At 37.9% G+C, this 13,403-nt stretch overlaps 1 protein-coding gene across 1 annotated transcript; it reads right to left on the bottom strand.

The window, feature by feature from the left end:
* Positions 1-335: 335 nt before the first annotated feature.
* Positions 336-13,312, bottom strand: LOC113675681 (mucosa-associated lymphoid tissue lymphoma translocation protein 1 homolog). Its single transcript, XM_027192277.2, has 13 exons — positions 12,961-13,312; positions 10,731-11,091; positions 9,827-10,120; positions 8,459-8,749; positions 8,088-8,123; positions 7,381-7,505; positions 6,642-6,904; positions 6,309-6,395; positions 5,511-5,641; positions 4,553-4,714; positions 3,523-3,674; positions 2,845-2,943; positions 336-2,100 (listed from the first exon to the last, which is right to left on the bottom strand). The coding sequence occupies exons 2-13, from the start codon at positions 11,038-11,040 to the stop codon at positions 1,981-1,983; spliced, it is 2,070 nt and encodes a 689-aa protein (XP_027048078.2). The 5' UTR covers positions 11,041-11,091; positions 12,961-13,312; the 3' UTR covers positions 336-1,980.
* Between the last annotated feature and the right edge of the window lie 91 nt (positions 13,313-13,403).

The raw sequence follows: 13,403 nt of genomic DNA, 5'->3' as shown, positions 1-13,403 counted from the left end.
TTGCTTGTGAAGTCTTTAACCTCCATTAAGACTCGCGATAGGCTTTCGAGTGGTATATTAATAGACTGCCGAAAGCTTAGTACCAATACAAAGAAATGTCACAGTAGAGTCGCTTTCTTTCTTCCCTATGTTAGACTCTAAATTCCAGAAATATAATATTGGTATTAGGAAAAAATTGGGATAGAAAAGGACGGGTTTTTTAGCGCGTGTCTACTGAAATTCCCTTAGTATAAATTGTGGCGAAATAAGGATCTTCAGTTAATTGAATACACTTTCTTGCACCATCAAACCGCAATGTTGAGTGCATAATGAGATTAAGAGGAACGTGCAACATCAAAATTAATTCAATTTATTGCTAATTGATAGGAATTTGTTTTATTCTAATACCTCAAATAACCTAGATACAATAAATGTTTATGTCTGTGACAAAAACAAATAGAGCTTTGAAAAAACTATCCAATATCTTCTTGACGCCGGCTTGAGTCAGCAAACTAAATTCACAGCAAAATTTCTTATCTACAATAGTCTCTAAAAAGTACTATTTAAAGGTTGCAGAATTTACAACGTTCAAAGCAATAAAATGTATTAATTAAGATTTAAATATGGTTGGACTATATCTGAAACAATTTCGCTTATAGCTTTGTTTATTATTACATAACGAACTATTTCAGAAAGTACTTTTCACCATGATATTGTTAATTTGTCTGAAATACTGAAAAACATAGCCTTTATTTTAAATATCGTCTCAAGAGATCCAAACTAAAATGGTTTAACGCTGTGCACTTTCCAACCCTTTAACTCCCAGAGGTGATTGACATGTAAATTCTCCCTTTCATATTACTGCAATCTCTAGGAAACAGGTGACGAGAATACGCAAACTTATCCGGTAGAAGTTGTTATCTTGATCTAACACCAAATTCTTATCACTGATTTACATAGAAATGTGTAGCAGCTGGAGTGGAGAATTGACAATCCATGAGATCTTGGTAGTTAAAGGGTTAAATGGATATTGCAAGAAACGTCGATGCTGCTGAATGACGGTGCGTCAATGTTGATGCCAATTTTTCAACTCTGTGAATTGAAATCCTTTTGAGTCTTCTCCATCGTTCAACATTTACATAAGTTTTCGGCTCATTCTCGCCCCTAAGTAGTTCGTTTATAGCAGTAAAATATCTTTTCAAGGTTCATTTAAATTGAGGATCTAATCTCTAGAACGCAAAAGAAACTCAGTGTATCATAATCCCTTTAAGAGATCATTTTCCAAAGTAGCCTAATTTTGCTAATTAAATAATATTTCTTCATCACAACCGAGCTCAGACTTAAGTTATCTTTCTTAACGATTATTTTCTATTAACTCACGTGGAGCTTTCGACACTGTTGATCAGCAAAGTATCTTATAGTGTGTATCAGAACGCGTATCACATATGAACTTAGCAATGGCTCAGTAGTGGAGCACCGCGGTCCGGAATCTGAACGTCTGACGTTCGATTCCTCGCGGGAACTCAATTTTTTTTCTTGATTCCACGCTCATGACATGACGAAAAAAAAAACATATTTCTTTAAATATATCAAGTAGACAAATATATTCGTTATACAAATATACTCCGTTATGAACTTATATCAGAGCACGAAGCGGTTGAAATGGTACTGGCATAGCATGGCATGGCATGGCCGGTGACATGTTCTGAACATTACGTCATACACAAAAAAAAAGTTCTTAACTTAGTAATGAATGTTCTTTCGTTCAGATCCTAATTCTACACAGATCACCAATAGAGCTGAAACAAGAGGAGTAACACTCTGTTAAGAAAACAATTTTGGAAACATTAGGTTACTCTCGTGAATCTCAAATGCGGTTCAAGTCCTAATTTCATGTCTACTTTTTAATTTCGAAGGCAAAAATTATATATATTATTTCAGGAGCCTACTTCTCCTTGAACTCGTGGGAGACCAGAGTGATGTCTTCGATCTTTCGATTTGTCACCAACGTGTTACCAGCTTAGCATAGAGAGGTTTTTCTTCCATTGTGTAACTAATCGACTTTAGCTGTCTTTCTCCGTTGACTGTATATATACAAGTCAGTTTAAAGACTAACAGTCCCTGGAAAAAAAGGGTAAAAATAAGTATAAATTAACTCAAGGCTGAAATTCCAAAACCATTGTCCAGCAACTCTTGTCGTCCAGTTACTCGCCCTATCGTAACTGGTGCTTCATACTGTCTAAGGCCGTGTTCTGTGTTCGTGTTAGGAAAGACAGACCAGTAAAATTTAGGACCCAAATTCGCTAAAGAATCAGTGAATGCACTCCTGTACCCTACTGCGATAATACTACAAGATATAAAAGTGAAGAATTTGTGTAGATGCCGAGGAAAGGACCTCTCTGGTGCTACGTTATTCTAACCACCACCCCCCACCCCCCCCCCCCCCCCCAAGCTGGTAGGCTCATTTACTCCACAGCTTCTTCATCTTGAGGGGAGGAGCTGTGACACGTAAAGATCAGTTAAATACTACCTGCCGCATATTTATCACGGAAATTTACGCCAGTATAAAGGAAAAGACGACTAGACATTAACCCTTAAACCCCCAAGACTGATTGACGAATAATTTCTTGTCACAGTATAACCCTTGAATTAAATGTAAAGGTCGTGAGATTAAAGGGAATGATCACCAATTTAAGGGGCTCCTGATATTAAAACAAATTCTCTTTGCCAGTACCATAGGAAATGTAGGTAGAACAGTGAGGAGAATATGAACACCAAAGTCAGGGTGTAAAGGGTTCACCTTCCCAATTGAACTGAATAGTTGCTCTTATAAAAATGTCCGTTTCTTTTCTAAGAGTTCTTTACCGTAAGCCGTTGAAGGTCTTTGACTTTTAACGTCGCTTCTGATGGCCGGCATTTTTTTCCCAACATGTCACCTCGCGCGACACAGCATCCACTCACAACCTGAAGATGACAAAAAATTTTACATAAGATATTGAGTACAGCGGTTTCACTAACCAGAAAGTATTCCAAATCGAATAAGTGAGCTTCAAACTAGTTGCTAAGTTACTATGACATACGTGGTGGTAACGTCATGCCCACGTGACAATCTGAGCTAATTATGATCGAAAGAAGGATGAGGTAATGCGTCGTTCGGAAAGTTTAAGGTTCAAATCTTCACGTAGTATTTCCAAATCTTTCTTCTTCATACGCCCATAGCAGTTTTTCTTGAGAGAAATTTTCCAATTTTCCATTAAATGTTGAAATGAGAAATTACTTAGCATTATTCTCTCCAATACTCCTTGATTGGTGAAGAATAATTCCGTCAACCTCTGATCCCCTCACATTCAAAACGAGAACTAATCACGTTAAGCACGTTTTCCCGCGCTCTCAGTCGGTTAGCTTTAAAGTTTTCATTCGAGTTCTCGTTGACTTTTTGTAACAATTTCCTTAGTTTTGGTTAATTATCTTTATCACGACGGGTTTGGCTGTATGACATTCGATCTAAAAGCGTTATGATAACTTATAAGCCATCTCACTTACATTCGACATCTCAAACGTGACATTTAAGTCCAAGCTGTCCTCTCCCAGCGCTCGTGCATTCACTATCAAGACATTTGACACTTCTGCGTTAAAAATCAACTCAACCCTCACTTTATCATCTTGATAGACGGTAACTGGATCATTTGGAATTTCTAACAAAAGAGCAAGACAATAAATAAATAATAGTGCCTCACATGAGAATCTCTTAACTGTGTTTAGCTAGGCGTTGTTAATAGGGAGTTTAAATCCATGTTTGTTTCAGAACATGTGTGACCGCAGACGCCTGGAAGTCACGTGACCAGACTCCAGCGGTCACGTTCGCCGTTTACCGTCCACTTTTGAACTTCGGGGAAGGCAATGTTTTAGCCACATTTTGTGTTTGAAATGAAGGCCCTCAGACGTGGATCTAAAACTCTCTAATAGCTACTGGTCTAACTCCGTGCAGGCAGGGATTTGTTACGCCTTAAATATAATTTATAACATTTGTTTCCCTGTTTGTTTGTAAAGCCCAGCATGGAATGATCAGCTAAACTTTTTTCTTTCCTTTTTTCTTGGTATTGGTTTAGTTTGCATGATACTCTATTAGGAAGAGCGCCTGGGTTTCAAAAAGAATTAAAAAGAGATTCCACCAGTCCAGAGGTAAAGTTATTTCTAGATGCGTGTCAAGGACAATTTGGAAAAGCAGTTTGTTCCAAATTTCTTCGGTCGGTGATTTGTCCATAATAATTGGCATGATCCACTCAGCTTCGCCTCCATCTGTGATTGGTCCAGAAAACTCACGCCACTTTCTCAACAATCAGATGCAAAACTAAAACCAGTCACGACTTAGTCGCCCGCGCGGGTTTTCCCGCGCTTTAGGCAGTTTGGTTATTTTTACTTTGAATTCTCATTGGCTCTTAAAGGCATCTTCCTTTCTTCTGATTGGCTGTTGTGATAAATTTGGCTTTGGTTTTACCACACTCAATCGGAAAGCGCTCTCATGGGAGGCGAACGACGACTCAAGTACTTCAGACCATGATTTCTCACTTACCATGAGCTGATTTCCACTTTGCAGTTGCTTCTTCAGCGGACGGATTCAATGAGATGTTGTCCACAGGGGTCCAGAGACTCATAGGTTTGACTGAAGTGGTTATCCTGTTCACAATCTGTTTTTGATTTGTAAGATAGTCCACGAGGTTCTCTTCGTGTATACCTGACAAAATAGATAAGTGGAGAAAGGTTCCCTATAAATACAGAATTAACAAAGCGATTCGATAATTCGATGAAGGTCCTAAAAACTGTATACTAAAATGTCAGTTTGAGTTGCGAAGACAAGTTTTGAATCTGATCTGTTGAGAGAGAGGCACGAGTTTTCTGAACCAATTAAAGAGCGAAACGACGCAAACCAAGGCAATCGTTTCGTAAATCGCTCCTTTGCAGAAAATGGGTTGAAAAAAATTCCGGCCTCAGTAGCTATTGAACCGCTTGCCTGCCAACGTGTAACTTCGTAGCAAAGGTTATAAAAGCGCCCAGCTGGTAATTACATAGCACAATTTCAAGCTACTTCAAAGCTTTAATATCTCAAACTTATTTTTGTAGAGCTCTTTGCATTATTTTCCTTTTTTGTGACAGCTGTCGTTGTGATTACGTAGGTTTTGAAATTATAGCACTATCTTAATGCGCTCGATATATCAGGTTTCAATTAAGTATCGACAGCAATTCTGTACTACTCTGACCTAGCTTTACTTCTCTTTGTGATTGGTCTAGAAAACTCGTGCCACCATCTCAACCAATCAAATGCAAAACTAAACCCAATCTCAACTTGGTCACTCGCGTTTTCCGCGCTTTAAACAGGTTGCCTGCTGTTACTGTGAGCTCTCATTGGTGAATGAATGATGATGTTAACCTTTGTTCTTATAGATAGTTATGTTTACTTCGGTTTTGGTTTTTCGACAGTCAATTGGAAATGGCCCTATTCTTGGAGTTAAGTAGTTCAATACAACTCTTACCACGACTAACATGTAACAAAACTTCTTCGACGGATTTATTCCTGTGTTCATCTGAAATAGCTTTCAGGAGGTGCTTCGCGAAAAAGCCATTCTTCTCCTGCTCACATTCAAACACACTTGAACGCGGGCAACTGAAAATAGATCGACTAACTTAACACAAACTCGGCATTTGATGACCTCCTAGGTAAGTTATACAATAACTGTGGGATATCAGTTAGGACTTCCATGTACAAATGAACCAATAATTTCTTGCACAATTTAAAAGAAACTCCTTGACTAAGGTTATGAATATTTAACTGCTCCGACTAGCAAAGTAAATGGTCATGCAGCGCGCGTAAAAAAATGATGACGCCTTTGTTGTGAGAAAAAGAACCTGAGTCTACTACCAGTAATGCTTACAACAACAAAAACTTACTTTAGATGGTAGAAAAGAAGAGCATGTTACGTTTTTTTAAGGTGTGAAAATAACTAAATATCAGCAAATACTAAAACTAAACAAATGAATAAAATAAGCAGAATATCCCCAACGATTGTTAGTAAACAAAACCTCTTGAGATTGCTAAAGAACAAGAGACGGAGACAAGTCACAGGAAGAAAGAAGGTCAGGGAAGCAGAGTCACGAATTGTGCCTATAATCGCGACAATTACGCATGTGCCATTTAGAGTTAATACCTGAATTTGCTTAAATCTCATAAGACTTTTGCTGGACTTTTGGCGCAGATCTGATTTATGATGATACGCATTAACTTAAAAGACGCATTAGACAACCATCTGGAACAAAGAAAAAAGCGTGCTTACCAGCCAAATGCTACTACCACATTTGGTTCTTTTATATCTTGTAAATCCCCACTAAGTAATGGACTGTTCTGCGCTACGTAATCCGGTCTAGAAAATCAAAGTTAATGAAAACAAACAGAAGTTTGAACACTGAATCCTCTTTACAAAAAACCGTTTACTGAGCTTGATGAAACCTCCAACACGAACGCGAATTGCTAGTAAATCGTAAGTACTGGGAGGTAACGCTCTCCGCAAAACTCTAAAATTGTGGAGTCTTAGCGTCTCTTCTACGAACTTCAACCAATGCTGCCCTTTCTCAACTTTCTCTGCTTCTTACTCTCTTTCTCAACTTACTCTGTTCTGCAGCAGTCCAGCAACACAAGCTTTAACTTTGCCTTAGTTTCTTGCATGGCCTTAAGTACTTCAGCTGAAGCCATGTTCTCTTGCCAATGATATAAAGGCGTGGCATCGACTGGCATTAGATAGCTTAATCCACCGCGTTCAAAACCATGGCCAGCAAAGTAGAAAACAGCATAGGTATCTTCGACAAGAAGCTTGCAGAACTCCGCAAGAGCTACTCTCATCTCCTCCAGTGTTAGGTTTACTAATGAAACCACCTGTAAATAGTGAAATGATATTTGGCTAAGGCAGCAGTCTTTTACAAAGAAGTCAATAACTCTTTTATAGAACTCACAGGGTTCAAAGTATACCATTAGCTCAGAAACAGCAAGCACAAAGGAGGGAATTCTCTAGCTAGGCAATAGACAACACATTTACTAGTGTAATAACCCACTTGGAATGTTGGGAGAACACTCAAAAAGTTTGTAAACCATACACTTCTAGCTCATGATTTCCCAAGTGGGTCACTACACTGTTAAATTGATATAAAGTGTGGCCTATTGCTTCCATAGCAATATATATATATAACTATGGGTTTACTTGTGCAATAAATGATAGGTTTTGACAAATCAGGATACTCATACATGTAGTATCTAGGTTATTTCATGAATAAGAAAATTCAGGAATGCCCCACCCTTAAAAGCAAAAGATTTCTCAGTCACAATTTCAAGAACAGAGTGGTTTTATTACTTACTTTGAAACCCATATTGATAAGTCTGCCTGTAAAGTCAAAAACATCATTGATTGGATGAAAAAGCTTTCCGAGTTGTTGATTGCTGTAATCTTTATTTCCAATTAACAGGGCAACTTTATTTGCGACTAGAAAGAAAAGAAAAGAACATAAAATGAAAAATATAACAACAATAACAACACTGACAGAACTAATTAAAAAATAAATGCCATCAACAAAAAGATATCCACTCTAATAAAAGCCTAAAGATTACCTGACCAACCAGCCTTTGCATGAAACAAAATATTTCTTTAACCAGACAGCTATTTATTAGACACTATCCCTGGGAAAAGACTACATGTATTGGGAGAGATTTCCATCCAGTGAACACTTCCCTTAAATAGTCATTTCCCAAGGACAGAAACTTCCCAATACACTTAATAACTGTTTCACTCCCAAGATCTCATTTCAGTGATTTTCCTAATTGTCTGCTTCACAAATCTTATCATGTTATTTTGGATAATATGGTATTGGATAAACTAATTCCTCTAACTGAGATATATTTTCGTTACTTTCATCACTTATCTGTTTGCTATTGTATTGAAATTGTAAGGATAAATTCTGTCTTGGTCACTCATGGAAGAAACACTTTGTTTGTTGTTGTTTTGGAATGCTTGGAACTCTCTTGACTTTTAAATCATTTAACAATTAAGAACAAATCATGTTATCACCTCGATCACGCGGACCACGTGTATAGGAATCTCTGGCTGTAAGAAAAACCATTGAAAGTTACATCATAAATAAACAAAAGGTTGACAAACAGTTCTACTATGACAGGGTGAGAGAATCGGCAATATACAACTTAATACCCTGTCACAGAGTTGCACTAAAGTGCAGATTGCTGGCAAACTTTATAGGTTTCCACTGCTGAGTTTTGCAGGGTGCCTCTGCCAAAAACTCAAGACATGGCCACAAAAATGAAGTAGATCTCCTGCAAAACTCCATACCAAGTACTACCTATTCGGAAAAATCCTTCCCCTTTGAAAATTAAATAAACCCATGAATTCAATCATTTAAATTTAACCAATTATCTCTATTTTACCTGTGGTAAGATTGTCAATATTAACTTGCAAACTTTCAATAGTCACTTTAAAATTGTGCGAATGCATTTCCCCAGCAGTGTTGTACACTTTACAATGATAAAATCCATGATCTTCTGCAGAAACATTGTTTTTTATCAACCATCTGTGTGTTGCTTCCGGGATGGGAGAATCATCATGAAACCATTGATAGCTTGGAGCTGGTCTGCCAACACCATCACAGTATAAGCTTAGCCGTGAACCCAGAAGTATGTGAACATCAGGGTCTGATTGAGAAGTAATGATTGGCAAATCTGAAACAAAGAGGTTCTCCTTAGTTCCAGTAAGTTCTGTTAATTTTCAGCTCTTTACACCCTAACATCATTATGCATATTCTCCATACGGTTCTCTATACGTAACCTAGGTTTTAACAAGGAGAATTTGTAAAACCGTCAAGAGCTATGTTAGTTGCTGATCATTTCCTTTATTCTTGTGACTTACACATTTGATTCAGGGGTGATATTGTAAGGCAAAATTAGAACCTTGTCACTCTTTCCAAGTAAATTATGAATAAAAAGAGTTGTAAACACTGTCTCCTAATGGACAGTGCACTGAACTCCAAGGGGCCATCAACTAAATTTAATATTGAAATTGGCAATTACAGCTAAGAAAAAAAGTGAAATATTTTCCCTTGCCACAAAGACTTGAAGATGTGATTTTGCTGTTTTTGTACAACACCACTGCCACAAAAAAGAGTATGAGGTTTGTCATTCTGAATGATCATCATTTAATTTACAACTGATACCATTAGCACAGGGTGTTTTGACACAACTTAAAAACTTAGGTGCCCATAGAGAAAGCCACAAATACTGAGGGAACTGCAGGGCAATCACAGAACTCATTGACATGGTCGGCAAAGTTAGGTTATGAGACAGACAGCCCATACTGTCCTTGCTTATCCTAGCCTTAGTAGCAGGAAGCAACTGAATGTCTTGCTTCTTCCTCCCTGGATAGGATAATGTTACATCCTAAGGTTACTAATCACCATTTTTTCAGGTTTTAATTATACTCCTGAGGGGAGAGAGACACAATTAGAGGACAGTATTGTTACCTCAGACCAGAAATTGAACACCGGCTTTTCAACACAAAATTCAGTGCACTAATCACAAAGTAAGTACACTGTAGGTGGATCAATGTCAGTGCCGAAGCAACTATGCACCTACCCCCCTTAACCAAAATTAAACCCTAATTTGTTATCAGTTGATTGTTGTTGGATCAGGGGAGGGGTAGGTGCACAGCTACTCAGATGCTGACAATGATCACTATACATCTCTGTGACTTAATGATCAATTGAGAACTTTCATCAGCAACCCATAGTATGACTCACTTACCAAAGGGTGAAGAGCTGTGAGCACCACTGTCTTCATCAATTATCAATTTGGCCCAGCTGGTGAAAATACAACCATGACAATTTGCGATGCGGCATGTATAATATCCTCCGTCACTTTCACTGACACTCTTGAGCTCTAGCTTATTTCCTGTTTCCCCTTGAAGAAGTTCTCTTTTTTTAAACCATTGAAATTGAAGTGGTTTGTGTCCTAATGCTTCACAGTGTATGTAAACATTCTGTCCTGGAATTCCTCGTATTTCTTTTTTAACATCTTGAGTTATAGTTGGAGAAAATGCTAAATGATTGATGTAAAATCAAAAGAAAATTATCCACTAGAGAACCCAAGTTATTTGTTTGCAGTTATAATTATGGATACCAATTGTTGGTGATTTTTGTTGTTGTTGCACTCTCTATTTGTGCATGCACATCCATGCTTACCCAACTGCACCTTGGTTAACTCAAATAGGAGACTGCCACAATGTCACCTATGAGATGGGGGATATGAGCTCCACAATCAGTTGCTTTGTTAGCTCAACTGGGAGACTGCCACAATGTGATGTGAGAGGTGTAGGGTATGAGTCTCACTGGATTACCATTATAATAATTCTTTCAGCTTAAGGGGAATGAAGGTAAATAAGTATTCTCCTCTATTCAGATGTCTCTAGCAACTTTGTTAAAGCTGTTACAAATAGTTATCATACAACAGACACAACAATGCAATTTAAGAGACAAAAATATCCATAATTGTGAAAGCCAGTCTAGGTATCACGATTACTTTGGCCACAAGCAGATATCAGGTAACGAAGAGATTAAAAGAGCATTTTTTAGGTATTAAAGGTAACATTAACAATATTTCATTCTACTTGAAATTAGCATGTTACTATATGAAAAATTTGCAAACTTACTTAGTAAACTAGTTACTTTCTGTAAGCCTGGTGACCCTTCACTCATGGAACTGATCCAGCTTTTAAAGACTTTCACAGTTATTTGTGACTGTCCCAAGTCTTGCAATAGTTTAAGAGTTGGGCTTCCTCCTGGTGACAAAGTTGCCATTCCAATTGCATAAACTTGACATGGATCCTTATATGATGGTATCTTGTGCCTTATAACCTCATGGACAAGTGATTTCCAGTTGGGCTGTTCAGATGCATCCAGTATTGCTGCTATCTGCTTTTTTATATCATCAGGCAAATCTGTAATGCACCTTGAATCCATTGCAAGGCAGTGTTGTTGGTTAATCTATCTATGCTTTGTAGGCTTGATGATCTGTCAGATTGAAAGGACAAATGTAAATTTTCATGCTCTTACTCGTTGGCCATGGCAGGGTGGAGGAGGGGTCCCACCAAAGAAAAGGAAAGAATAACCTCCCCCCTTCTGCACCAACCCAAAAGTATGCTGTGATTTCGGCATATCAAAGGCATAGCTTTACCTTTCTCTACATCAATCTCATTAGTATGCATCAATCAATTTGAAGCTTCAACATCCCCGTACTGGATAACCCTCGGGCATTTAAACTTTCAAAGATTGGTTTGTTCAAATTCCCACACCCTTCCACAAGAGAATATTGTGTTCAAAGCTCCACTGAAGTACCACATTTGACTGTCAAATTCTTTTTTGTGAAAGGCATGATAAGCAACTGTGACTTTCTTGTAAACCTTCCTTTCTAAGCCATTTGCTTGCCAAGCACCTCCATATTAAAGGATCAAATTCCCCCCCCCCCCCTTCCACCTCCACTGCAGGCATGGACAACAGTCCAATGCCAGCGGGTTGCAGGTGGGAGGGGAGAGGGGGGATGTTGATAAGCTTTACCCAAATTGATTAGTGCATAATTCTCTCACTATTTGCCATGCAATACCTATGATACCTATGATGCAAGTTTGGAGAATTTAGTATGGATCAACTTTTATTACCTTCAGCTGTCTGCTTGATATTGTATTGATATTCTGAGACAAAATTCTGTCTTGGGTACTCATGGGAGTTTAAGGATTAAGAGAGCTCTTAAAGTACATTTAAGCTCTCTTGAGTGATTACATAATTCTTCAAAAACTGTTTGAGCAGTCCAATACAAAGTGGGAGAGAACATTAAGAATGTCAATTTCTGTCACAGTTTCCATCACAATTTCTAAATATCAATTCTCCTCACTGTCTGCCATACATCTGCTAGTGTTTCAGCTCTGAGAATTTTGTTTTAATTCATACAATGTTAATTTCTCATTATATTGCTGGTAGTTCCTATGTGATACTAATGACTTTGCTCACAGTCTTATTTAAACAATTCTGTCACAGTTTGCTAGATATGGCTACCTTGGATCAACATACCACAATTTCTCAACTCTTTTTTGCCCAAAAGTGATCAACTTATAACTACTCCCTGCAGTTCCAATACATTATCTCACAAACAGGTTATGAGAAGACACAACCTTATCAACTAGCAGATGTAATGCTGTTTTAAAATTAAATTCCCCTGTCTAATTTACAAAGAAGTGTATGGCAGTATGTAAGGAAAAATGCTAATTGGATCATGGGACTTAAAGGGTTAAACAGGGTCAGGGTCAGTAATGCCTTGGAAGTGAACCCCATTTATAACTTCCCTTTGAAACCCTTTCCCAGGCATCTCATCGATAGGGTAAATTTTCAAATTCTCCTTCTCTCCTCCCCTAGGTGACTTTGTAATCACAACAATAAGGGACCTTCTGAGTGAGCTTATTCTAAAACGCTGTCTTACACTTGGTAATTATCTCTAACAATTGTTCCCAAAATATCCGCAAAAATCATTCATTCATAAAATACTGAGTCACGATCCACTAGAGTGATCATCTTATTGTCTGAAACGCGGCATCAAAATACCCTAAGCTACCTTTATACGTCTACTATGTCAATACACAATACGGTTTATTACACAACACATAGTCTGACAATCACATCTGAGGCTGTAAACAACTTAACTTTCCACTTGAAATTTTTCTCACCTTCTAGCAGGAAAATTGCTTCATAAGGTATTTAGAAATCATAAACGTGACCTAACCAACAATCTCGCGTCCAACTCTTGTTTCATAGATGATAGAATTTGCACGAATCAATCGATTTAGGGAAAATTTTAACGACAAAACGGATCATACGCTGACAAAAACTCACCAGATCTTGAAGCTGAAATTTCTGAAGAACCTCACTGAGTCCACTATTTAAAGACGCACTTTCTTCCGGATTCGTTGTATTACTATCACAAGTTTAAGCTTACTTGGAACCAAAACGAAATATTCGTTATGTGCTGGCTGTACGCCGTCGTTTAACGGTCGATTCACTATGTGCTTCAATATCTTGCAAATAACCTCAGAGGGAAAAAAACCTGGCAATATTTCAAGTAATACCTTGAAGGTTGTTTCGATAAAGATGAAGATAATTTTAGAACCATTACACTTGACTAAATCAGATTTCCCGGACAAAAGTAATCATTTCCTGTTCTCGATTGTTCTTCCCAATCTCTCCCGGTCTACATGAGCCCGCTGTACTTTTCCCTATATTTTTTCCTCCGCGAGGGGAGGGTAGGGGAAGACATTGCTTCTTCCCGCCTTTTTTGA

This window comes from Pocillopora damicornis, chromosome 4, assembly GCF_964200805.1.
Source record: "Pocillopora damicornis chromosome 4, jaPocDami1.2, whole genome shotgun sequence".
Taxonomy (NCBI): Eukaryota; Metazoa; Cnidaria; class Anthozoa; order Scleractinia; family Pocilloporidae; genus Pocillopora; species Pocillopora damicornis.
This window is presented reverse-complemented; position numbering and strand designations above follow the sequence as displayed.

Excerpts from the sequence above, each read along its gene's own strand:
- LOC113675681 (XM_027192277.2), bottom strand. The coding sequence starts at position 11,040 with ATGGATTCAAGGTGCATTACAGATTTGCCTGATGATATAAAAAAGCAG. Across the intron at positions 6,396-6,641 it reads CTGGACTGCTGCAGAACAGA|ACCGGATTACGTAGCGCAGA; the intron begins GTAAGTTGAGAA and ends TTGATTTTCTAG. Across the intron at positions 3,675-4,552 it reads AAAGTGGAAATCAGCTCATG|AAATTCCAAATGATCCAGTT; the intron begins GTAAGTGAGAAA and ends CTCTTTTGTTAG.